Genomic DNA, 24,005 nt, shown 5'->3' with positions numbered 1-24,005 from the left:
GGGATGAGCGAAAACAGACTTTGTCGCCGTCTTGCTGTCTTCGTGTGGCGCACAAGCTCATGAGCTCATCTGGGAGAGGAGCAGGATTCACATGGTCACAGACATAGGGCAGCAGGACAGCTGTGAGCAGTAGAGCAGAAAGTGCTCAGGGGCGGAACGGGGAGAAAGGGAAGGCTCCCCTGAAGAAGGGAGGGTTTGCTCTATAACCGGGAGGAGGCAGACCTCACCAGGGTTCCAAGAGGAGGAAACAGCTTGAGCAAAAGTCCTGGAGCAGGCAGAGGAAGGGGTTTAGTGAGAGATTACCAAAAGGCCATTGTGGCTGCACGGAACCAGGAGGCAGAGCCAGACGGGAGGGGAAGGGTAGGATCCTTGGGGGCCACAGGGGAATTCAGCCTTGATCCCAGGTACCATGGAAACCAGCAGAAGCTTTAAGCACAAGGGGGCCAGTGTCAGAGGTGGGTCTGGAAGGGCAGGCCCCACTGGGGAAAGCCTAGATTAGAGCTTATTACAGAGTCCAGGCAAGAGCTAATGGTGGCTTACAGCACAGCGGAGAGAGCGGCCCCATGTGAAAAAGGATTGTGAAGCAGGATTAGAGGCCGGGTGCTGGATTGGACGCAGGGGCTGAGAGCAAGAGAGGAAGCCTGAGTAATGGAAGGGTGCGGGGACTGCTCCCTAGACGGGAACCTCTAGGACAGCCAGGTCTGGGGGAGGGTCAGGGGTCATGAATTTGGAGTTGGATCCTTGGAGACATGCATGGGGCCAGGCCTGGTAGCCTGTGGCCCGAGGTCTGCAATGCAGGTTATGGAAGCCAGCCCCCAGCCTGGAACTGGCTAAGAATACCCAGAAGGCAGAGCCAGAGAGGCAGGAGGGAAAGCAGGCCCGGAAGGCTGTCCCGGACGGTAGGAGAAGCCAGAGGGGAGAGCTGAGTCGCGGCGGGTGTATCGCCTTTAGGAGCCTCAGTTTCCTCCTCTGTGAAACGGGGTAACACGTCCTCAAAACCCACCTCACACTGGACTCCAGCCCAGACGTGCCGAGGAGGCTGGAGAGGCGTCCTGCCCGCCAGAGGTCGGCGCAGACGTGAGGACGGCTCCTGGGGCGCCTCCCCCAGGGCCGCCCCCGAAGCGGGCTGGAGACCCGCACGCACGGCGGGCGGGCGGGGCTCGCGTTAGGACCCAGCGGCTCCGGGGCTGGAGGGCGGGCGCCGGCCCGTCGGGGGCCCGGAGGGGGGCTCAGAGCGGGCGCAGGGGCGGCTCCGCGGGCGGACTCGGAGCGGGCGGCGGAGTGACCCGGCCAGGTAGGCGCGGGCCTGGCGGCGGGAGCGGCAGGGCGGCACTCGGGAGTGGGGGGGAGGGGGTCCCGGGGGAGGTGGGGGGAGGCAGGGGTGTAGGGGTCTGCGGGCCCCCAGGCCTGGGGGCGGCTGCCCGAGTTCCCGAACCCGGGGCCGTCTGAGCAGATGCTACGAGGACACTTGGGGGGTTTGGGGTCGCTGGGAGGGGGGCCCGTTTGGGGGCGTCGGGGCCGGGGTTGGGGGGGGGGGGCTCCCGTTCGCCCCGGGAGGCTGGACTTTGGCGAGTGGGGTGGGGGCGTCGGCCGGAGCCGCCGGGCTAGAGCGGCGGAGAGAGACAAAGGGAGACCCGAGACCGGGAGGGCGTGGGGAGCCGCCGAGCAAGTTCCGTGGCTGATTGTTCCCAGCTGTGCGGCGGCGGCCACATCTGGTCCCCTCCGGCCGCACCGCACCGCGGCTGGCCTCCCCGCGGGGCGGTGTGGGGGCCGGGCTCTGAGTAGGCCCCGCTCATTCCCTCCTGCCCACGAACGCCTCGGGGTGGGGTCCCCAGCTGCGGAAGGGGCCAGAGGGGGGCCGCCTTCTAGGCAGGTCCTGGCCTCCCCCACACCCCAAAATCGACAGTCTAGACAGCAGTGCTTGGAGATGTGGCCCCGGGGAGGATCCAGGACTCCCACGCCCCTTGCCCTGGGGGCCCCTTGCCCCCAGTAAGCCTGGGCCTGGGTGCCAGACCTTCCAGGGGAGGAAAAGACTCCATGCGGGAGGCTGTGAGGCCTAGGAGGGGCTTTGGGGACAGACAGCCCCCACCCCACCTCTTAAGGCCTCTTAGGCCCCAGCTCAGGGCCTCCTTCTGAGTGGTGACAGCTCCAACTGGCCTGGCTGCCACTAGCCCCGTGGGGACAAGGAGGGGATGATGAGGCCTTGCGGGGGGGAGTTACAGGGAAAGAGCTCCAGGTCTTTGGGTCCCTCCTACTGAGAGAGGGCCAAGGGATTTCGGGATAGGAACACCGGGAGCCCGAGGTCCCCTGCCTCCGGGGCAGCCTGAGTGGTGGGTCTCTTCTCCTCCACCCCACCCCACCCCCACCTCAGTAAGGAAGGGAGATGGTAAATGTATGAGCCGGGCAGGGGGTCCCGGAAGGTTCTGGATTGGGAGCGAAGAGGGACAGATGCCCGAGCGTCCTTCCTCTCTCCTTAGACGCCCTGTGGCAGTTAGGTCTCCAGTTAGCCGTCTGGAAGAAGTCCCTTTGTGTGGTGGGAGGGGCCTTCCTGGATGGGTGAGCCCATGGACTCTCTCCCAGCGCTCCAGGCGGAAGGCTGATGCCTGCCCCCCCCCTCCCCCCCCCCCCCCCCCCCCCCCCCCCCACTGAGCTGGGACCTGTAGACCCTGCCAAGCCCACTGTGTGGCCAAAGGCTGGAGTTCTTGAACTTCCAGAGCCTGGTGAAGGCTGAGGGCCACTGCCCTCTCCCCCCAGAATTGCGCACACAACACTTGTCATACAGTGTTCAGGGGTTCAGAGCCTCTGGGCTGGGTGACATCACTGTCCCCTCCAGCTCTGCCCTTCTAGGATCCAGAGAATCTCTCCTCAGACTCCACCCTGAGCGTTTCCTGCTGCTGCAGACAAATAGACCTTAGTCTCGTGAGTCTGTGATGAAGACAGCCAGGTCTTAGGAGGCCTGGAGGCCTGGCAGGAGAGGAATCTTCTGGGGGTGGGAGCCCTGCCCGGGCCTGGCTGCCCTTCGGCCCCTGGGGCCCATGCATGCATGTGGTTCCCCGCAGAGCAATTGGGAACAGGTGGTGGGGTTGGCAGACGCTGCAGAGTCGGGGCTATGATGGTGGCTGAGAGGGGCTGGGGTCCTGAGGATGGGCCTGGGGTCAAGGGTTTCCATGATCAGTGCGCCAGACACCGGAGGTGCTGAATCGGAAGCGGGCACGGCTGCGGGCCAGGAGAGCAGAGTCAGAGCTAGCGGGGGGCTAGAAACGTGCCCTCGGTGAGAAGGGCAGGGTGGGTTCCGTCCGCTTGTAAGATCAACTCTGGAGCGAGGTTGGGGGCCTTGTGACTTGGGACCTGAACACCCAGGGGGCCCTCGGGGACAGCAGATGTAGACCCGGCCCCCGCTCCGCCCTACTCCCGGCACTCCCTATGCCTGGCTTCTGTTCCCAGCACCCCCTTCTTCACCGGGCTAGATGCGGGGAGCAGAGGTGGGCTCCACAGTCCTGGGTGAGTGGGTCCAAGCTACAGCCCGCCCCCCCACCCCCTCCAGCTGTCCTGACACCAGCCCAGACTGCCTCACCGCGTAGCCATGAGAGCTGCCTACCTCTTCCTGCTGTTCCTGCCTGGTAAGTGGCTCCTGGGGTTGGGGCTCCCCTTGTGTGGCTGGGGGTTGGGAGCTGGCAGTGAGCCTTTATTGTGCCCTGTGGCCAGCACTCAACTCCCCGGTCCCGGGACCTCCTGGACCACAGACTGTACTGGCCAACCCCTCCCAAAGCATGAGCCTCCCCAGCCCTCACCCCAACCCTCCACAGCAGCAGCCAGGCAGGGCTCTGGAGAGTGGGCACACACCCAGGCACCAAGAGTCTGTGCCTTCCCTCCCTTCCAGGAGGAAGCCGATGTGTAGGAGGGGGAGGTGCCCAAGGCAGGGAGTCTGTAGGTCCGGGTTCCAGACCCATTTGGGACCCAACCCCAACCCCAACCCCCTCCCCACCCCCCCACCCCCCACCATGCAATCTTGACTTTAGAGTGATCCCTATTGGTGAAGTGAGGAGTTATCCATAGGGATCGAAGGCCCTGCCATAGCTAACATTTATTCATTTAACAGATACTGAGTTCCTACCATGTGCCACGCACTGGGCTAGACCCTGGGGTACAATGATGACCTGGGCAGACATACCCCTGCCTTCTTGGTGCCGCCTGTCTAGAGAAGGGAGGCTGCTATATCAAGTAGGCGTGATAAGTGCCAGCGTGTTGAGCATGAGGTTGGAAGTAAACAGAGGAACTGGATGGAGAGGGTGGGTAGGCCGGGGACGGCCTTTGGGCAGAACTGAATTTTTAGCTGAGATCTGAAGGAGGAGAAGTTACCCAGGATCACAGGCCTAGGGAAAGTCGAGTGCAAAGGCCCTGGGGTAGACAGGAGTGTGCTGAGTTCCAGGAACAGCCAGGAGGCTAGCAGGGGAGGACAGGCCAGAAAAGGTCTGTGAGGTGCCCAGGAGCCGGCTCTGTAAGGGCCTCTGTAAGGGTCGAGGAAGGAGTTTGGATCCCTTGGGTGGTAGGATCTTAGGGTCTCACCGGCCTGCCCTTGGGACCTCTACCTGTCCTCCCAGAAGTGCTGTCCTTCCCTGCAGGGCACCCCCTCATGCTTTGCTTCCTCACAGCGGGCCTGCTGGCTCAGGGCCAGTATGACCTAGACTCTCTGTCTCCGTTCCCGGAACACGTCCAGTACACCCACTACAGTGACCAGATAGGTAAGGGCCTTGCCCCCCGCCCAGCCCTCCCCACACCCGGCCACATCATCAAGGCCTGGCTCCCAGGTGTGCACGACGCAGCTGGGGACCAGGTGGGGAAGGGTGGTGGGAGTCATAGGGGGTGGTCCTGGGTGTAGCCGTGACCTCCTGTGCCCCCCGAGACCGGGAGCTCGCCTGCCCCCCCCCCCCCCCCCCCCCCCCCCCCGGCAACTTCACATTCATCTTTGTTCTTAGACCAACCGGACTACTATGACTATCAAGGTAAAGGGCTGGGGTGGGGCAGGCGGCGGGGGCGGGCAGCTGAGCGCTGGGGTGGAGAGATGGAGTGGACCCCCTTGTCGCCTGCCCGCCCGACTCAGAGGTGACTCCTCGGCCCCCTGCGGAGCAGTTCCAGTCCCAGCAGCAAGTCCGGCAGGAAGTCGTCCTGGCCCCCACCCCAGGTAGGCTGCCAGCTCCTGTCAACCCTGGGAGCGGCGGGTCTGTGCCGGGGCGGGGCTGGTGCCCTGAATGGACCCCTCTCAGTGATGTCTGCCTGCTTCTCTCCTGACACCAGCACCAGGAAATGCGGAGACAGAGCCCACGGAGCCTGGGCCTCTGGGTAAGAGCTTCCTGACAGCTGGAGAAACAGAGGCACGGCCTCAGCAGCGGGGGTAGAGCTGATTGCAGCGCTGATGGGACAGAGACAGACAAGCCTTTTGCTTTTGCCGGGCCGATGGCAGGGTCGGGGGCTTGCAGACAGGCCAGTGCTTTAGGCAACCGCAGGGCCCCCCCGGGAAGCTCTGGGAGACGCCCCCCTTGCCCCCCCCCCCCAGTTGGTCGCAGCCTCAGGAAGGGCCCTCCACCCCCAGACACTGGGAAGAGGGAGGGAGCGTGCTGGGGGCTTCCTGCCTGCCTGCCAGCCAGCAGGAGTGGGTGGTGCTCGTGGCCAGCGAGGCAGAGAGGGGACCAGAAGCCCAGGCCAGCTGAGCCAGCCCCCGTGCCGCCCCCACCGAGAGCCGGAGACGGCCAGACCGTGCAGGCTGCTCTCGCTCCCGTGAGCTCAGTGTCCGCGTGTACTCCTCTGAGCCCGGCCCAGTTGGTTGGTGTGGACTTGGGTAACCGTTGTGTGTGGGTGCGGTTGTGTTTGAGCTTATGCCTGTTCAGGTACATGCTTCCAAGCGTGGTTGCAAACTTGCGCGTGTATGCATGTATTGTATAAAATCGGGCAGCCCTGGGAGCCCCAGCAATGCTGTCTGTGCTTGTGTGTGTGTGTGTGCGCGTGTGTGTGCGTGTGCCCACGCTGTGCCAGAGGGTGCAGGGTGGACCTAGACCCCGCGATGAGAGCCAGTCTCGGTGGGCATCGTTGGGGCTACGCCACGCCCAAGCTGCGGCCCCTAGTCTGATCCTGCCCGTCACCCAGACTGCCGCGAGGAACAGTACCCGTGCACCCGCCTCTACTCCATCCACAAGCCCTGCAAACAGTGTCTCAATGAGGTCTGCTTCTACAGGTGAGCACAGGTGGGGTTTGGGGGGCAGGGCAGGCAGCCACAGTGCCCCCCGGCCCGAGGTGGGACTGTAGGGGAGCATGAACCCTGAATTGAACTCCGCTCGCGTGAGCCCAGGCCTAGGGGCGGGGATGCGTGGAGCCCCCCTGGTGGGGTCGGGGGTGACCCCGCCGTCCCGGCTCCACCCCCCAGCCTCCGCCGCGTGTACGTGGTCAACAAGGAGATCTGTGTCCGCACGGTGTGTGCCCACGAGGAGCTCCTCCGAGGTAGGGAGGCCTGCACCCCCAGACCTTCCCCCTCCCCACACCCACTCGCCGCCCTTCTTCCTGTCCGTCCACCTGGTGTTTATTAAACCCGTGTTCTGCACCACGGCCACTTTCGGGAGGCTCCCGAACTCCCTCCCGGCTGCTTCTCCTCAGAACATTCCCTGTCCCGGGATCGGGAAGGGGCCGATGGTTTCCCATGACCGGCCTCTCCCTGACCCCGACTCCTTGCCCCCCGCAACAGCTGACCTGTGTCGGGACAAGTTCTCCAAATGTGGCGTGATGGCCAGCAGTGGCCTGTGCCAGTCCGTGGCGGCCTCCTGTGCGAGGAGCTGCGGGGGCTGCTAGGGCGGAGCCAGCACCCCAAGCCCTGGGCCTTCCTCAGATCCGGGGCCCTCGGGCCCTGCCTCACCTGGTGCTTTTCTCCCCAGCCTGACATTCCTTTTATCCTGTAAAAAGTTAGTGGACTGTGGCCCTGGGGGTTTGTCTCAGGCCCCTCCCCCAGTCTGTGGCCACCTCTGGGGCACAATGGGGGCTCCCCACGGCCCAGTTTTCGGCCCCGGAGGAGGGGCATCCCAGGCCTCTCGGTGGGACCTGGGCCTCTGATGTGCCTTCTCAGTCCCTCCAGGACAGTCCCCTGCCCACCAGCCCCTTTGAGGTAGGCTGTGCCCCTCACCCCAGCCGGTCTGCTTGGACTTCCTACAGCTCCCGGGCATAGACCACCTTTGTTTTATACAAAATTAAAATTGTTTTTACAAAAGCTTTGGTCATTTCTCAGTTGGGAGCACAGAGCGGGTGGCCAGGTGTCTCTGACACTGCCTGTCCTCATTGAGAGGCTGCCTGGCCCCTTGGGGAGAAGGGACCGTTCAGGTGACCTGTGGCCTTGCCTCTGCGGTCCCAGTCCTGCCTCCTCACCCACCAGCTTCAGCTGACCCCCCCCCCCCACCCCAGAAAGGTGGATCGTGACCACTGTCCCCTCCAGGTCCTGCGTCGGGGGCGGGGGTGGGGCACTGCAGAGGGCTGCGTTGGAAATAGAAGGTTCAGGGATACAGCTTTCTCACTGTCTGGGCTGCTCGGTGAGGGCGTGAGTCCCCTGCCTCTGCATGCAGGCCAAGACGGGAGGCCACCCATGTGGAGGCGCAGAGGTGTTTATAGGGTATAAAGCAGGTCATGGGAGGTGTGCTCTGAGATCCGCCTTTGGGGGGAGGGCCGCGAGTTCGGGGGGGCAGAAATAGAGGCCCAGTCTCCACGTGAGCGATCAGCACGCAGTCCCGTGTGCCTTCCAGACAGGCCCATGTGGCGGGCACAGGTAATATCGCCACCTTACGGACAGGAAGCCCAGAGGCATTAAGTGACCCACCGAGGAGCCACAGCTAGAAGTGGCAGGGCGGGGGGCACCACCCGACCCCATCAGACTCCACGGAGACGAGTACTTCCTCCTCGGAGACCCTGAGCACCTGCCACGTGCGCCTCCTCATAACCACCCTGTGAGGCACGTTCCCAGTTTACAGATGAGCAAACCAAGGCTCCGAGAGGTCACGCAGCTTTGCTAGGCTCACTCAGCGGAGCCAGGGCAAGGCCCACGTTCACTCCCAGGCCCGCACACTGCCTGAGAGGCCTGCCACGGTGCAGAGGGTGGGCCCAGTCCTAACGAGGGGCCAGAGAAAGGGGCCAGAAGGCTGTGGCTGGAAAGAGCCGGGCTGTGCAGTTTGGGCCTCAGCAGCCCCATCTGTCACATGGGATGGGTGGCGCGGGACCCTGGAGACCTCCCCACGCCAGCATCCTGTGAGGCCGGAAAGTGCCACGGGCCTTTCCAAAGACCCCATCTCCCCCTGCACCCCTGCCCCAGGCCCCCTGTGTCTCCCCACCCATCTCTCAAGTGGAGGAAGGCACACTGAAGTAAGGGGACGCATCTGTACAAACCATTTTTAGAAAACGGGGTCTTTTGTTACAAAAAAACAACAGTTCTGAACAGTTAACGTTGTAAAAAGGTATAAAAATACAGGGACTCTGAGGAATTTCCTGACAAACACTCTGAACTAAGGCGGAGAGATCTCTGGGAAGCCGGGGGAGAGGGTCTGGGTCTCTGACTCCCAGGCACCCCTCCTCTTTCCCATGAGCCCATGCTCTAGGGCCAGCCAGGGGCAAGGGGGTCTCCCCGACCCCCTGGCTTTGGCTCAGACACTCAGGTGACCTGGATGCTCATCCCAGGGGTGGGGACTGGACTGAGGTGGGGCCCCGGATGCCGCTAAGAAGCTGCTACCGGAGTCCCTGGCATCCAGCATGGCCACCTGTCTCCTCCCTACCCTGAGCCGAGCTCTGGGCCAGGGGGCCACCCAGGAAGGGGCTCATTCCCCTGGGGGGCCGGAGGTTTGGGGGAAGGATGCTGAGCTCCTCCGGAGCTCCTGCTGCAACTGTCCCTTCAGTGTGGACACCTGGGAAGAAAGAGAAAGTAGGGCCAGCCTGGTCCCCAGCCTGATGCCAGAGAAAGGGGCATGTGGCTGCAGCCGGGACCCCAGAAGGGACCCAATCCTGCCCGCTTCAGGAAAAAATGGGTCTCATTAAACACCAGGGTGCTTCCTACCCCTTCCGTCCCGACCCACGTGGCAGCTGCTGACTGCTCCTTGGCATCTTGTCAGGAGCCACCCGTCCCCACTCTCATCACTTAGGCAGGCCTGGCACCAGCCCCACCAGGGGTGCCTGTGACCCAGGCCTGGCCCTACCCAAGCAGCCTTGTCCTGCACACGTCAGGTCAGGGATGGCTGGGAAGGAGTCAGGGACTAAGCAGGCCAGGAAGGGTCATCCCTGGGACTTCTGCTGTTGCTCTAAGGAAAAAGGCCCCCCTCTTTCCTCTGGGATGGCAGCTTGTCGGGATAACCTAGGCTGGGGCTGCTGAGGCCACGTGTGCCACCCAGGAGACAACGAGGACAGTAGAGCCACAGCACGGGGACGGAGTTCCGGTGACATCACTTGAGCCCGTGTCCAGCCACGACGGAGACCAGCACAGATCCCCCTGGACCACTTCGGTCCTAGGTGCCGCCGACTGCTCCCACCCGAGGTCACAGCCAGCCCTCTCCCGCTCCTCCCCCCGAGGGCGCTTCTGCAATATCCTGGGGCGGGGCCAGAACCCGGCCAGGCCTGAGCACCTGCTCTTCCAGCCCGCGCACGCGCTGCCGGTGGGCCCGCTCCCGAGCCTCCAGGGTGCGCTCTGTCTGCACCTGGGCGCTGCGCAGGCGCTCCACCTCCCGCTCTACCTCCCGCTGCTGCTGCTCCGCGGCCTCCAGCCGGGCTGGGCTCTGGTCCTGCTCCAGTGCCACCACCTGGGCCTGCGGGAAGAGGAGCAAATCAGGGGTGTGGCCCTGTGGGGGAGGGGGGGGCGGGCACTCCCAGGAATGGGAGCCTAGAAGGCCCTTCAGGACAGTGCAGGCGGGGGGTTGGAGCAAGAGATCCTGGTTTGTCCCCCATGTTCCTGGCCCCCCGGGTCCGCGAATCCGGGGTCAGGGTACCTAGTGACCCCGCTGACAGGCGTGCACATGCGCACACCGTGCACACACGCGCAGACGTAGTCAAACGCGGACACGCCCACATTCGTACCGGCCCCAAAGCAAGCGCGGAAGTACTTAGCCCCTGGTCACAGGGATGCGTGCCTACGAGCAAAGCGCCAATACTCCTACATCTACAGACAGGAAGACTTCGGTACAGGAAGATACACGCACACCTGGAACACGTTCCTGACACGCAGACTTGTCACATCTGTGCACAAGAGTCACGTTACGTGCAGAACACTCCCATGCACGCTCACGCCTCCATGTTCCACAACACGCAAGCACACAGGCTCACACGCTAACCGGCATCTCTCTCCTCTCCACTCTGGGGAGGACCCCCTCCCTCTAGGACCTTGCTCTGGGCTGTGCCCTGCAAGAGTCTGGGCTCGTGGGTTATGGAGGTTGAGGACCCTGGGCCGGCTGAGCCATCAGCAGCTCCTGGGACGGTCTGGCACTCAGGCCTGGGGCAGGGGTGGGGCCCGGGTCCAGGGCTAGGGAGAGAGGGGGTGGCCGGGGGCTGGACCTCCAGCAGCTGGATCTGCCTCTGGGCCTCAGCCAGCTCCAGCTCGGCCCCCGTGAGCGTGCGGTCCAGGCGGCCCTTCTCGGCGCTCAGCCGCACCGTGTCCTCATGGCTGCGAAGCTTCTCGCGCTCCACCTAGGCCGGGAGAGGAGGAGGGCGTTAAGGCCCCCCGGGGGAAGGGGGGGGGGGCTCCCGTGAAGAGGGAGGGGCGCAGAGAGGGGTGTTAGGTTAGAGGCAGCAGGAGCAGGGGCCGGAGGGCACCTGAGGCCCCCGGCCCTGGGGACGTAAGGTCAAGACCCCGAGGAAGTGGGGGGACAGCGCCGGCGGCTCAGCCCACCTTGTCCAGCATCCTCTTGAGGGCCACCCGGTCCTTCTCCAGCCGCAGCGCTGACCGCTCCACCTCCCGCTTCTCGGCCTCCAGCTGAGCGAGGGCCCGCTGCAGGCCGTCCAGGCGCTCCTGGAGCAGCCGCCGCTCCTCCTGCAGCTTCTGGACCGCGTGCAGGGCCGCCGCCTCCCCCTCCTGTCGCTGCCGCAGCACCTGCAGAAGCCGGCAGGCCCCTAATGCCTCCGGGCCTCGGTGCGCGTGCATCTGAAGCTTGGGGATGGTGAGGCCAGCCTCGGCCCCGCAGGGGGGGTTGGTGAGGCCCCCATCAGAGAACTATCACCCGAGGCCACGCTGTTCTCTGAGCCTCAGCTTCTCCATCTGCGTGACGGGGGCGCGGGTCGAATGAACCACGCTTCCTCACGGGAGGCCGGGCCCGGGGTTCGGGATGAGGTGGGGATACGGAAGGTCCCGCTGCATCCTGGGGGCCTCGGCGTCCCGGGGACAGAAGGGGCCCGTCGTGGCCCTCACCTCCTGAAGCTGTTGCAGCTGGCCCTCTGCCTCTGCCCGCTGCACCTCCAGGTCCGCCAGCTCGCCTCGCATCGTCTGCACCTGCTCACTCAGGGAGCTGCTCTGCTTCCGGGCCTCCGATAACGCCTGCCGAGCGGCCTCCAGCCGTTCCTGGGGGGCAGGGGCGTTTGATGCCAGGATGGAGCAAAGGCTCCCCTCTACTCTGTACCTCCGGGTCAGGGTTACAGCCCACAAAACAGCCCCAAAATCTGGAGGGCGAGGCAGACAGCAGGCCTGGCCCACTGACCTGCATGACCCGGGATCTGGGTCCCTCAAGCCTATACCAGTAGGCGTATTCTTATCGCCCCCGCCCACCCCAAGCCCCCTCCTATTGGCCAATGCTCCTACTGGGCCCACCCACCTCAAAGCGCTCACGGACTGGCTCCCTAGGGTTCCCAACCGACTGTCCTCCAAGGGCCCCTCCAAGCCTGCCCTTGTCGGCTCTCACTGGGGCCACCCCCAGCCAGGCCCTGGAACCCCCGTACTTGGAGAACTTGGCGGTCATGTTCACAAGCGGTCAGGGCCTTCTGCAGATGCAGATTCTTGTCCTGGGTGCTGGTCAGGTTGGCGCTACTCTGGGCCAGTGCTTCTGACAGGCCCTGCGCCTTGTCCCGCAAGGCCCCCTCGCTCTCTTCCATCTTGACCAGGGCCCCGTTCAGCCGCTCCACTGTCAGCTGCAGAGTCCCCGCCTTCACCTCACTGTCTGCCACCTGGCAGGAGGGCAGACAGGACAGTAAAGTGGCTCTGCTCTCACCCTGGCCTCCAGCAGGAACGGTGAACCCAAGCCAAGCTCCTCCCACCCCTGCCTAGGCCTTCATCATCGACCCTCGTTGTTCCCATGCGCTCCCACTGGCTCAGCCCACTGCAGCCTAGGCTCCGTCCCACTGCTGGTTTTAACTACCCTCACCCGGAGTGCCACAAACCCGGATGTCCCAGACCCCAGGGTCTCCTCCCCTGCCAGGGAGGAGAAAAGGTAACCACCACAATCCAGAAATGTTCTGTGTTCTTGACTTTGGTGGGTGCCCTTGTAGGACTAGCAGAGTAACTGAACGTTCTAGTTAGAGCTGAGCTTCCTGGCAGCCAAGGCAAAAAAAGGGACATGAGTGAAACCTATATCTCTAACTTGTCCCACATGTTTCCTAGGAATGAAGATTCTGGTGTCAAAGAGTCCTAAATTCTAATTTCGGCTGTGTCTCTTATTAGCTATGTGACCTTGGGTGATGGCAGCCCCTCTCTGTCTGTCTGTCTGTCCACAAAATGAGGATGATGCTTGCCTCGGGGTTGTTGGGAGTATTACGCAGTCCCCGTAAAGCACCCGGCACTGAGCGTGCGGATGAGAAACCCGCAAAGGGTAATGGGGACCCACCTGTCTCTGCAGGGAGTCCACCCGATCCTGGAGGGCCTGGGCCTGGGCCTCACGGTCACTGAGGCCCAGGCGGCTGCGCTGCAGTTCCCCCTCGAGTGAGCGCCGCTGCAGCTCAAGCTTGATGGTGCGGCTCTCAGAGGCATCCAACACCTCCTTCAGACGCCGCTTGTCACTCTCCAGCTTCACCTCATTGGCCTTCATCTTGCTGATCTTCTCCTGCGGGTGGGGGAGGGGTCAGGCCCCGGCCGCCCGGCCACCCCCGACCCCGCGCCTCCCACACCCCGTCAGGACCCTCGGGAGAAAGTGGGGAGCAGCCTTGAAGAGGCTGGCCCAACCCCTCACTGTGTGACCCTTGCGAGGCCCTCCACCTCCCCGCATGTTCACAGGCTGGGTTGGCCTGAGGATCCCAGAGCGCTTTCTGGATTTGGCTGATCTGGCCTTTCTAACAGGCTCTGTGATCCAGGGTGCTCCCTTCCTGCTCTGTGGCCCTACCGCAAATCTGTGCAGTGGGGAGACTGCACGGGCCCAGGGGTACCACGAAGTGTTCGCAGAGCCCCAGGGTGGGAAGGGAGGGTGAAAAGGCAGGTTCCAGGGCTTCCCTGTTCTGCTGCATCACTCCCCAGAGCCAGGCCCAGAAGCTGCATTGTGTGATCTGAGCTGAGTCAGGTAGGAGCCTTGGGCCCCCCCTGGTTTTAGGGCATGATGTTCCTCCCTCCCCCACATGGGGTCAGACAGTAAAAAGAGGCTTGAGGAGTAGGGAGAGGACGGGAAGACAGACTGAACCCCCCCCCAAGCCCGGCCCCCTGCCGCCGTGCTCAGAGCCCCAACTCTGCCATGTCTGGGCCTGGCAGCCCCACTCTGGCCCCTGCCCAGCTTTGTTCCTGGCCTCCTCCCGCGGCCCCTGCGGCTGGGCCGGAGGCCAGACCTGGAACCACAGACATAACAATCCAGCTCAAACTTGACCTGGAGCCAGAGACAGGGGGTGGGCTGTCGGGGCAACGATGGAGAGCTGGGGAGGAAGGGGGAAGGAGTGAGGGGACCTTTGGCATGAGAAGGGCTCAAGGCTTCGGTGGCCTGGACTGTCGCCCCCAGGGCCAGGGTGTCCTGCCCCGGGCACACACACATGCGCGTGCACACACACACACACACACACACACACACACACGACACGTGTACACAGATGTCCCCCAAACACATATAAAAACCCCAGAACACCACTCATGTGGCTATACAGAGACAAAGGAAACCGACGTCCCCTGAACACCATATGTTAAAAGCATTCACGGGGCGCCTGGGTGGCTCAGCCAGTTCGGCATCCAACTCTTGATTCCGGCTCAGGCCATGATCTCACAGTTTGAGGGATCAGGCCCCGCATCGGGCTCTGCGCTGACAGTGAGGACCCCACTTGTGATTCTCTTTCTCCCTCTCTCTTTGCCCCTCCCCTGCTCGTGCTCGCTCTCAAAAACAAATAAACTTAAAAAAAAAAAAAAAGAGCACTCGTGTATCGTCTCTGGGAGACGATTGCTGGCCTCCCTCTTTTACGCAGGAGGAAAACGAGACCAGGCAGGCAATAAACAGCACGGCCGGGACTTGAACAGACTTTCTTCTGTCAGGCTCAAAAGCCCAGGCCTTTTCTTCTGCAGCCTAGTGACCTCAAGGAGGAGCGAGCGGGTGCAATCTGAACGGGCTTCCGGACAGAATCACAGGCGGCTCACTTCAGTGGGTGCTGCAACCCAGGCAGACGGCAACGGAGACGCACACAGTAGGACTCCCAGCCAGCCATTCAAGCACAGGCGGACGCCCCCCTGCCCCCGCCGGCCCTCAGCTCCCGTCTACCTGGCTGGCCCGGAGCTCACTCTCGGTGGCCTGCAGGCTCCTCTCCAGGGCGGCCACCTGGTCCAGGGCGGCCCGGCGCTCCCGCTCGCTGCGCCGCACATTCTCCTCCTGCAGCACCAGCTCTGCCTGGGCCCCGCTCAGCCGCCCGTCCACGCGGCGTCGGGCTGCAGCACCCCAGCCCCGTCAGGCCTGGCCGGGCGCACCCCGAGACCCGAACCCGGCCACCAGGTGCCCGGCCTGCCCTCCGCCCGCCACAGGGCCTGCCTCTCCGAGTCCTTGAGGGTCTGCCGGTCTGCACACGTGGAGTGGAGCTGACCAGGGAGGGACCCCCAGAGGAGACGGCCCCCCATTCAGGTCACGGTGGGCAGGGCAGGGACGGAGGAGCCGCTCAGGCCAATCCCACACGTCCCACCTCAGCGGCTAAGAGCACAGAGAGCAGGGAGCCGGGGGTGGGGGGTCAAACTCACCTTCTGCACCGTCGGCCACAGCCTTCTGCAGCTGCCTCGCCCGTGAGGTGGCACTGTCCCTCTCAGCCTCCATCTCAGCCAGCTGTCGACTCAGGACACCGGTCTGGGCCTGAAGCTCATCCTGCGGCCCCGACGTGGGGCGGGGGAGGAAGGGAAGACCCCTGGTCTGACACCTGCAGCCCCTCGCAGGGCCCTCAGCCACCCGGTTCCCTACCCAGCGGCTCACACCCAGCCTCACCCGTTGCCTCTGGGCACTCCGCAGCTCCTGCAGGAACTCCCGGAGGGCCCCCCGTACCGCCTCCGGGTCCAGGTCTGGGGATGCCGGGGAGGTGGCAGGTCCTGGGGATGGTGGCTCGGACCCAGGGCTGCGTTCCAAGGGGCTGGGGCTGCTGAGCCCTTCGCCGCTTCCTGGGGGAGGCGGCATGCTTAGGGCTGCGGGAACCGGAGCCTCTCGGGCCTGGGTGGTGCCTGTGGGCTGCTCGCACACCTCACCCCCCCCCCCCCCCCCCCGCCCCCCGAGCCGCACCCAGCAGCTTGCAGGAGCTTCCCACCGCACGCTGGCCCTCACCCTCTTGCTTAACCCTTCCCTGGTCCCGGGCCCCTCAGAGTAAGCCCAACTTCCCTGCCGTCGTGCAGAGGCCCCGTTGCTCACCCTAGCACAGCCCTCTCACCTTTTACAAGCTGTCCATTCCACATGACCCTCGGCTCCCAAGTTCTAGAACATTCCCTCTTCCGGGACCAGGGCCTTCGTGCATGCTGTTCCCTTCTCTCCCCACGGCCTCTCTTTACCTGGCCCATTCCATTAGATCTGCTTCCCAGACATGTCCCTGATCCCAGGCTGGGTCATGAGGCTCCAAGGTCTGCCTCCCCGCCAAGACCAGGGGCACTGTGAGGGCTGCACACCCAGGACCCAGTCCAAGGGTGGACGTTCCACCACCTCAACATCTCCCTGCTTCCTATCTGCCAGGCACTGACGGCCTATCCCACCTTCACGATAATTCTCTGAGGAGTAAGAACCTTCACAGGCTGGATGCGCTCAAAGCAGTTAAGCGATCTGCTTGGTCTCAAAGCTGGGAAGATCCCACAATGGGATTTAGAACCAGGCAGCCCTACTTCCAGGCAGAGAAATGAACTCTTGTCTGCTTGAAGAGGCCGGAGGGGCGCACAGAGACAGGGCGCCACCTGGAGGTCAGCATCGGAACCACAGGGCAGGGCGTCAGCCTGCCCATAGCATCCTCCTGCCTTGGCAAGGGACACCTAAGCTGCCCCACAGCTCCGTCAACAGCCACAGGACCTGGAGCAGGATGTCTACCCACTGCCCCCAAGGGCCCCTACCACAGAGTGGCCTGCAAGGATTACTCAGGCGTGTCCTTTGTCCTCACCTCCCACTCGTCTGTACCTGTTCACTGCCCTGTGCCTGCTGTCCCCTCGGTGTTCACAGGGGAACTGCCAGTCAGGACCTTCACTTGTCCCTTGTCCTCAGAGTCTCCTCTCCCACCCATCCTTCCCCCACCTACCACCTCCTCACCGGGGCTCTCCATTTCCCACACAAACACCCCTACCCCTGCCCTTGCTGTATCTTTAAAAATTTCTGGGGCACCTGGGTGGCTCAGTAGGTTGAGCATCTGACTTCGGTTCAGGTCATGATCTCATGGTTTGCGAGTTCGAGCCCCGCATCGGGCTCAGTGCTGACAGCTCAGAGCCTGGAGCCTGCTTCGGATTCTGTGTCTCCCTCTCTCTCTGCCCCTCCCCTGCTTGCACTCTGTCTCTCTCTCTTAAAATTCTTTTTTAAATTTCTTTGCTGTGATAATATATATAACATACAATATGCTTTCCTAGCCATCTTTTTTTCAGGTTCTTAATTTTAATTAAATAACATTTAGTAACATTATGGTTAGCAGGGTGTGTGTGTGTGTGTGTGTGTGTGTGTATGTGTGTGTGTGTCTTAAGAAATCCTTTCCTGTCCTAAAGCCATAAGGATATTTTCCTATGTTGTCTTTTAAAAGCTACAGTTTTCCCTTTTGTATTTAATCTTCAAATCTACTTAGGAGTGCCTGGCTGGCTCAGTCAGAAGAGCATGCGACTCTTGACCTTGGGGTTGTGAGTTCAATCCCCACAAGGGGTGTACAGATTACCTAAATAAATAAAAAACTTAAAAAAAAATGCAGTGCATCTAACTGAAATTGATGTTTATCTAAAAGGTGATGGAAGGGTCTCTTTCTTTTTTATTTTTCTGTATGGATTCTCAATTATCCAAATACTTTTGGGACTTTTGGGAAAGTCCATCACAGATCAAGCTTCCAACGCAGATCAGGTTTCTTTGGACATGCAGGTCTGGTCCTTGACCACACAGCCAGTGTTGGTCTCAGTGGCACAGCACCTGAATTACTAAAACTTTATATTAACTTTTATCTTTGGCAAGGCAAGCCCCTACCCCTAGCCATCTAGTTCTTTTTCTTCAAGAGTGAGTTGGCTTTCTTGGCCTTTGTTTTTCCATAGATGTTTTAGAATTGGCTTGTCAAGTTTCACACACACAGAAAGAATTTTGCCGAAATACCATTCAATCTATAGATGAATCTGGAAGAACTGACATCTTTATAATAGTGAATTTGTTGATACATACAATCATTTCTCCTATTTAGCTTTCTTTTAATGTCTCTCAACAACATTTATGGCTGTCTCCATAAAAGTCATATTAGATTAGAATTATTTTTTCCTTGGATAGTAGACCTTATCTGTAAAGTCATCTAGATCTGGTGTTTTCTTTGGGGGAGAGATTTCTTAGTGCCAGTATAAATGATATTTTATCAATTCTGCTGTTGGCAGTAAACAACAAACGTGTTCTGCTTCTGTTGATATAATAAAATATAATTAACTTTTGTATGTTGATCTTGTTTCCAGCAACCTTACTAAAGCTTCTTACTTGTTCTAACAATTTGTTGTAGCTTCTCCTGTATTTTTTTACAAATTTTTTAACGTTTATTTATTTTTGAGAGAGAGAGATAGAGCATGAGCAGGGGAGGGGCAGAGAGAGAGGGTGACACAGAATCCAAAGGAGGCTCCAGGCTCTGAGCTGTCAGCACAGAGCCCGACACGGGGCTCGAACTCACAAACCATGAGGTCATAACCGGAGCCAAAGTCAGATGCTTACCTGCCTGAGCCACCCAGGTGCCCCCTCCTGTATTTTCTACATAGAAAAATCACGTGATCTGTAAATAGTGGCAGTTTTGTTTCTCCCTTCCTGAACCTTAAAACATTAATTCTATGTTTCTTACCATAGTGTACTGGCTAGGACCTTTGAGACTTCCAGTACAATATTAAATACAGGAGTCAAATGTAATATTTGCTGTAGGGTTTTGGAGAACTAGTTTATCAGCTAAGGAAACCTTTTTCTAGTTTTCCAAGAGTTTGGATCATAACTGTATGTTGAATTTTATCAAATGCTTTTTCTACATCCATTTTGGTGGCCTTTTTTTTTTTTTTTAAATTTTTAACGTTTATTTATTATTGAGAGACAGAGCGTGAGCAGGGGAGGGGCAGAGAGAGAGGGAGACACAGAATCGGAAGCAGGCTCCAGGCTCCGAGCTGTCAGCACAGAGCCCGATGCGGGGCTCAAACGCACAAACCACAAGATCATGACCTGAGCAGAAGTCAGACACTTAACCGACTGAGCCACCCAGGCGCCCCAATGTGGCCTTTTTAACCAATTATATTCACATTGTTATGTGACCATCACCACTATCTGTTCCCAAATCTTCCATCATACCTATTTTGGGTTGAACTATGCCCCCCCAGAATTCATTAGTTGAAGCTCCAACCCCTGGCACGTCAGAATGTGAATTTATTTGGGAGTAACCTTCTTGGAGACGTAATTAGTTAAGAGGAGGTCATAGTGGGGATGCCTGGGTGGCTCAGTCAGTTAAGCACTTGGTTTCAGCTCAGGTCATGATCTCAGTTTGTGGCTTCTAGCCCCGTATTGGGCTTTGCACTGACAGTGTGGAGCCTGCCTGGAATTCTCTCTTTCCCTCTCTCTCTACCCCTCCCCTGCTCTCTCTCTCTCTCTCGCTAAAAAAAAAAAAAAAAAAAAAAAAAAAAAAAAAAAAAGACAAGGTCATAGTTGAGTATGGTGAGCCCCTAATCCAGTATTATTGGTATCCTAACACAAAGGGGGAATTTGGATACACAGTACACACACAAGAAGGCCAAGTGAAGCTTGGGTCCTGCTGCCACAAGCCTAGGAACTATAGGCAGCCAGGAGAGAGGCCTGGAACAGATCCTTCCCTAGAGACTTCAGAAGGAGCATGGTCCCGCTGACACCTTAATCTGGGACTCTGGCCTTCAGAACAGGGAGACACAGACTGAAGTTTAAGGTACTCTGTTTTGCAGCCCCAGCAAACTGACAGGTACGGCCTCAAACAGAAACTCTGTGCCCACTAAGCAGTAACTCCCAAGTGTCCCCTGCCCCCAGTCCCTAGTGACCTCTAATCTACTTCCTACCTCTATACATGTGTCTCTTCTAGGTATTTCCCGCAAGCGTCCCTTTGGGACTGCCTTTTCACTTAGCATAATATTGTCGAGGCTCATCCCTGTTGTAACACAGATCAGAATAGCATTGCTTTGTAAGGCTGAATAATATTCCTTTGTGTGGCCACGACACATTTTGTTTATCTACTCATCTGTCGATGGACACGGGTTGATTCCACCTTTTATGATGCTCTGAATGGTTGGTGTACGCATATCTGTTCAAGGCCCCTTTTTCAGTTCTTTTGGTTATATATCTAGGGGTAGAATTGTTGGGGCACATGGTAATTCTAAGGTTTTTTTTTTTTTTTTTAAACCGTTTATTTTTCAGAGAGAGACCGAGCACGAGCAGGGGAGGGGCAGAGAGAGAGGGAGACACGAAATCCGCAGCAGGCTCCAGACTCTGAGCCATCAGCACAGAGCCCGACGTGGGGCTCGAACTCACGAACCGCGAGATCGTGACCTGAGCGGAAGTTGGATGCTTAACCGACTGAGCCACTCAGGCAGCCAGTGAATCTAAGTGTTTTGACGAACTGCCAAACTGTTTTCCACAGCAGCTGTGCTGTTTTACATTCTCACCAGCAATGTCCTTGAATGCATTTGTCCTTGCCTATTCTCCAGCCCTTACTACCACCCAGAACATTCTCTATTTCATCTCTATATCACATTTATTGTCTGCTCCTCTCCCTAGACTAGAAACTCCCTAAGCGCAGAAACGCTAGTCAGTTTGTTTACTGCTCCATCCCACAGTGAAGCTGTCTTTAGCACCCAGCCAGCGCTTAATAAGTATTCCATAACTGATCGAATGTGATCCAGGGGTTAAATCTGGATTTGAAGAAGCAACAACTCAGTATCCCATAGTGAATTGCCCACAGTGCTAAGATTCCAGAGGTTCTATTCTAGGCCCTAAGAGTCAAGATAGAATTATGTCAGGCTGAGACAAGGATGCTCTCCAAAGGTGTGCTCACCCCTGCCATAGCACAGCGCTGACCTTCCCGGAGTCATCCACGGGGCCCTGGGAACAAATGGGACTGGAACGATTTCTGAAGGAGTTGCTGGAAGAGGTTTTAGGCCGGGTAGGTAACTGTCTGGCTGTGATGCTGGGGTCACAAGTCTAGTGTGGCGGGGTATCAAGCTAGGGGTGGGAGACTGATGGAGAGAGGGAGTGAGGATCAATTATAGAGGACGCAGCCTCAAAGTCTCAGAGGAGTCAGGGGCATTAAGAACAAGCACCATCAGGCGCGCCTGGATGGCTCAGTCGGTTGAGCGTTGGACTTCAGCTCAGGTCATGATCTCACGGTTCCTGGGTTCAAGCCCCGCGTCCAGCTCTGTGCTGACAGCTCAAAGCCTGGAGCCTGCTTCGGATTCTGTCTCCCTCTCTCTCTGACCCCTCCCCCACTCTCTCTCTGAAAAACAAACACTTTAAAAAAAAAAAAAAAAAAAAAGGGGCGCCTGGGTGGCTCAGTCGGTTAAGCGGCCGACTTCAGCTCAGGTCACGATCTCGCGGTCCAGGAGTTCGAGCCCCGCGTCGGGCTCTGTGCTGACAGCTCAGAGCCTGGAGCCTGTTTCAGATTCTGTGTCTCCCTCTCTCTGACCCTTCCCCGTTCATGCTCTGTCTCTCTCTGTCTCAAAAATAAATAAACGTTAAAAAAAAAATTAAAAAAAAAAAAAAAAAAAAAGCACCAGCACCTCCTTTAAAAATGAAGCAACCAGAGGAACACAAATCAGCGAAGGGGAAGAGCCTGGGCAGACTCCCCAAAGGGAAGAAAGTGATATGGGGCGGGATTGAGACTGGTCCGTTAAAGGAGAGGCATGGCCCAGACAGCAGCCCGCTCTCAGGCGGAGCCGACCTAACCGGGGGCGTGGCCAGAGTGAAGCCCGCCCACCGCCCCGCCCTTTCCCTCGTGGCTCCACTCACCTCCAGCGGGCGCGCCCCGGGCCGGCGAGCCCGGCGAGGGCAGCGGGGCCGGGCTGGGAGTGCGCCCGAGGCCCAGGCCCCGACGCAGAGCTGAGCGCAGGCCGCCCAGCTGGGTCTCGGCTGCGCGCCGCTGCGCCTCCACGCGGGCCAGCTCGGCCTCCAGGCCTTGCGCCCGGCCCTCGGCCGCGCTCAGCCGCAGCCCCAGCTCCGCGGCTTCGGCCCGCACCGCCTCCAGCTTCAGCTCCAAGCTGCGGGCGTGGTCCAGCTGCAGCTTCTCGGCGCCGCGTGCCTCCTCCAGGGAGGCCAGCAGGCCTCGCTCGCGGGCCCTGAACTCGCCCTCCTGTTCCTGCAGCTTCCTCTGGGCTCCCTGGAGCTGGGTCGGGCAATGCCGGGAGGTGGGGGTCAGCAAGGCCACCCCCAACCCGACGCCCCGCCTCCCAGGCCCAGCCTGGAGCCCACCCACCCAAAAGTGGCTGGCACACCATCTGCTTCTTTAGTGGCCTCCACCCAGGCAGTTTGTGCGGGAATATCCACGGGAAAGTGGGAATGAACTACTAGAATCTTTTTTTCTCTTCTTTCTGTGTACATGCCTTGTAGTATATACAATTTATTAGTAATAAACTAACAGCCCACACTTCCCTGGACAGGACTTATCAGTGCCAGGGACTAAGTACTTTCCCCAAAAAACTTTACCACCATGAATCATCTCCATTTTACAAGGGAGGAAACTGAGGCACAGAGCAGCTGTGCCAAGGCCAAACTGCTAGTAAGCTCGGAGCCAGGATTCAAAGCCAAGCACAGTAGCTCCAGTGGCTGTTTTCTTTCTTTTTCCTTCTTTTTCTTCCTTCCTTCCTTCTTTCTTATGTTTTTAATGTTTATTTATCTATTTTTTTTAATTTTTTTTTAAACGTTTATTTATTTTTGAGAGAGAGAGAGACAGAGCATGAACGGGGGAGGGTCAGAGAGAGAGGGAGACACAGAATCTGAAACAGGCTCCAGGCTCTGCACGGTCAGCACAGAGCCCGACACGGGGCTCGAACCCACGGACAGCGAGATCATGACCTGAGCCGAAGTCGGCCGCCCAACCGACTGAGCCACCCAGGCGCCCCTAATGTTTATTTATTTTTTGAGAGAGAGATTGACAGAGTGTGAGCGAGTGTGAGCAGGGGAGGGGCAGAGAGAGAGGGAGACACAGAATCCGAAGCAGGCTCCAGGCCCTGAGCTGTCAGCACAGAGCCTGACACGGGGCTTGAACCCACAAACTGTGAGATCATGACCTGAGCTGAAGTCGGACGCTCAACCAACTGGGCCACCCAGGCGCCCCTCCAGTGGCTGTTTTTTCAACCATTAGGCTGTACTGTCTCTCAGTGCACATAACTTATCAATAAATCACACAATGAGGCATGTACTAAAAAATTATTTTCTGATGGAGTGCATGATCCCACACACCCCCCTCTGGTTTAGAGGATAAATCAACCGCTCACAGCCATCAGTTTCACTAGAAACCACCATTCACAGAGCCCCTGGATGCCAGGACTTATGCTAGGGCCCCCAGCCCATCAGTGCTCTGAACCACAGAGAGGTTAAGTGATTTAGTCAAGGTCACACAGTAGATGCACTAAAGTGAAAACAGCCAGAGAAGCAGCATGGAAAGAGTACAGGCTTGGGAGTCAGACAGACCTGGGTGGCTGTGTGATCTTGAGTAGACCCCTTGACCTCTCTGAGCCTAAGTGTCTGGTTCTCTGTGAAAAATGGGGTAAGAGAGCCTGCCTCATTAGGCTGCTGAGAGAATCAAACAAGCTTATGTCTACAGAGCTCCCCCTACCCCCCTCACCCCTGCTACACAGTTCCCGCAGCTGTTATTACTATTATACCTGGAGAAGAATCTCAAGGAGTGGAGGACAGGAACGAGTCCTCGGGAGTGATGTCTCAGAATGACTCCAGCATTGGAGTCCCCACCCGCTTCTTGACGGGCAGGGGGGAAACCCAGGGCACCCCCCCAACTGCCTCCTAAGACCCTCCCCATCCACACCCGAGTTACCTCCTGCCGAATGGCCTCCAGGCTGGCCTCGCCCTTCAGCAGCTTCTGTCGGAGGCCCAGGGCCTCCCGCCGGCCCTCCTTTTCTGCCCGCTCGCCCAGGGCCAGGCGGCCCCACAGCTCCACCAGCTCCCGGCCCAGCCTGGTGTTCTCACCGTCCAGCACCTTCATCTGTGAGAGACAGCAGACAGGTAGGACCCAGCATCCATTCTCGGCATCCACAGCCCCTTCTAGCCCAGGGTGGCGAGGGCCCGCTCAACTCTGCCCCTATACCTTGTCCTGTCCAGGCACAGGGAGCACTCAGGACCCAGCGCTCCAGGGACACAGACATTGAACACCACCTCGAATCCACTGGGGACCTGCTTCAGATAACTTCACCGAGCTCCAGCCATGCCAGGCACCTGGACACCAAT

General features: G+C 59.3%; 2 protein-coding genes across 5 annotated transcripts in view; one reads left to right on the top strand and one right to left on the bottom strand.

Annotated features, from left to right (window-relative positions):
* The first annotated feature begins 1,228 nt into the window (after positions 1 to 1,228).
* Positions 1,229 to 7,221, top strand: MFAP2 (microfibril associated protein 2). Its single transcript, XM_042951431.1, has 9 exons — positions 1,229 to 1,294; positions 3,545 to 3,620; positions 4,653 to 4,742; positions 4,977 to 5,003; positions 5,102 to 5,182; positions 5,296 to 5,340; positions 6,142 to 6,229; positions 6,419 to 6,492; positions 6,734 to 7,221. Exons 2-9 carry the CDS (start codon positions 3,584 to 3,586, stop codon positions 6,835 to 6,837), a joined length of 546 nt encoding a protein of 181 aa, XP_042807365.1. The 5' UTR covers positions 1,229 to 1,294; positions 3,545 to 3,583; the 3' UTR covers positions 6,838 to 7,221.
* A 1,191-nt stretch (positions 7,222 to 8,412) lies between these two features.
* Positions 8,413 to 24,005, bottom strand: part of CROCC (ciliary rootlet coiled-coil, rootletin) — a 45,585-nt gene continuing 29,992 nt past the window's right edge. For 3 of the 4 annotated variants that reach the window (XM_042950994.1, XM_042950991.1, XM_042950992.1), the window contains 12 exons: positions 23,596 to 23,763; positions 21,555 to 21,927; positions 15,354 to 15,523; positions 15,116 to 15,236; positions 14,649 to 14,812; positions 12,813 to 13,028; positions 11,932 to 12,156; positions 11,408 to 11,557; positions 10,892 to 11,092; positions 10,558 to 10,689; positions 9,636 to 9,815; positions 8,413 to 8,924 (listed from right to left, as the gene is read on the bottom strand). In XM_042950994.1, coding sequence (XP_042806928.1) covers positions 8,838 to 8,924; positions 9,636 to 9,815; positions 10,558 to 10,689; positions 10,892 to 11,092; positions 11,408 to 11,557; positions 11,932 to 12,156; positions 12,813 to 13,028; positions 14,649 to 14,812; positions 15,116 to 15,236; positions 15,354 to 15,523; positions 21,555 to 21,927; positions 23,596 to 23,763 — 2,187 coding nt within the window. In that variant the 3' untranslated portion in view covers positions 8,413 to 8,837. Of the gene's footprint in view, positions 9,816 to 10,557; positions 10,690 to 10,891; positions 11,093 to 11,407; positions 11,558 to 11,931; positions 12,157 to 12,812; positions 13,029 to 14,648; positions 14,813 to 15,115; positions 15,237 to 15,353; positions 15,524 to 21,554; positions 21,928 to 23,595; positions 23,764 to 24,005 lie in introns of all 4 variants that reach the window. The other variant, XM_042950993.1, reaches the window with a different exon arrangement.

The sequence above is a fragment of the Panthera leo genome, chromosome C1 (assembly GCF_018350215.1).
Source record: "Panthera leo isolate Ple1 chromosome C1, P.leo_Ple1_pat1.1, whole genome shotgun sequence".
In the NCBI taxonomy this organism is placed as follows: domain Eukaryota; kingdom Metazoa; phylum Chordata; class Mammalia; order Carnivora; family Felidae; genus Panthera; species Panthera leo.
The sequence above is the reverse complement of the archived record's forward strand: the minus strand, read 5'-3'. Positions and strand labels throughout refer to the sequence as shown.

Excerpts from the sequence above, each read along its gene's own strand:
- MFAP2 (XM_042951431.1), top strand. The coding sequence starts at position 3,584 with ATGAGAGCTGCCTACCTCTTCCTGCTGTTCCTGCCTG. Across the intron at positions 3,621-4,652 it reads CTTCCTGCTGTTCCTGCCTG|CGGGCCTGCTGGCTCAGGGC; the intron begins GTAAGTGGCTCC and ends GCTTCCTCACAG. Across the intron at positions 5,004-5,101 it reads GGACTACTATGACTATCAAG|AGGTGACTCCTCGGCCCCCT; the intron begins GTAAAGGGCTGG and ends CGCCCGACTCAG.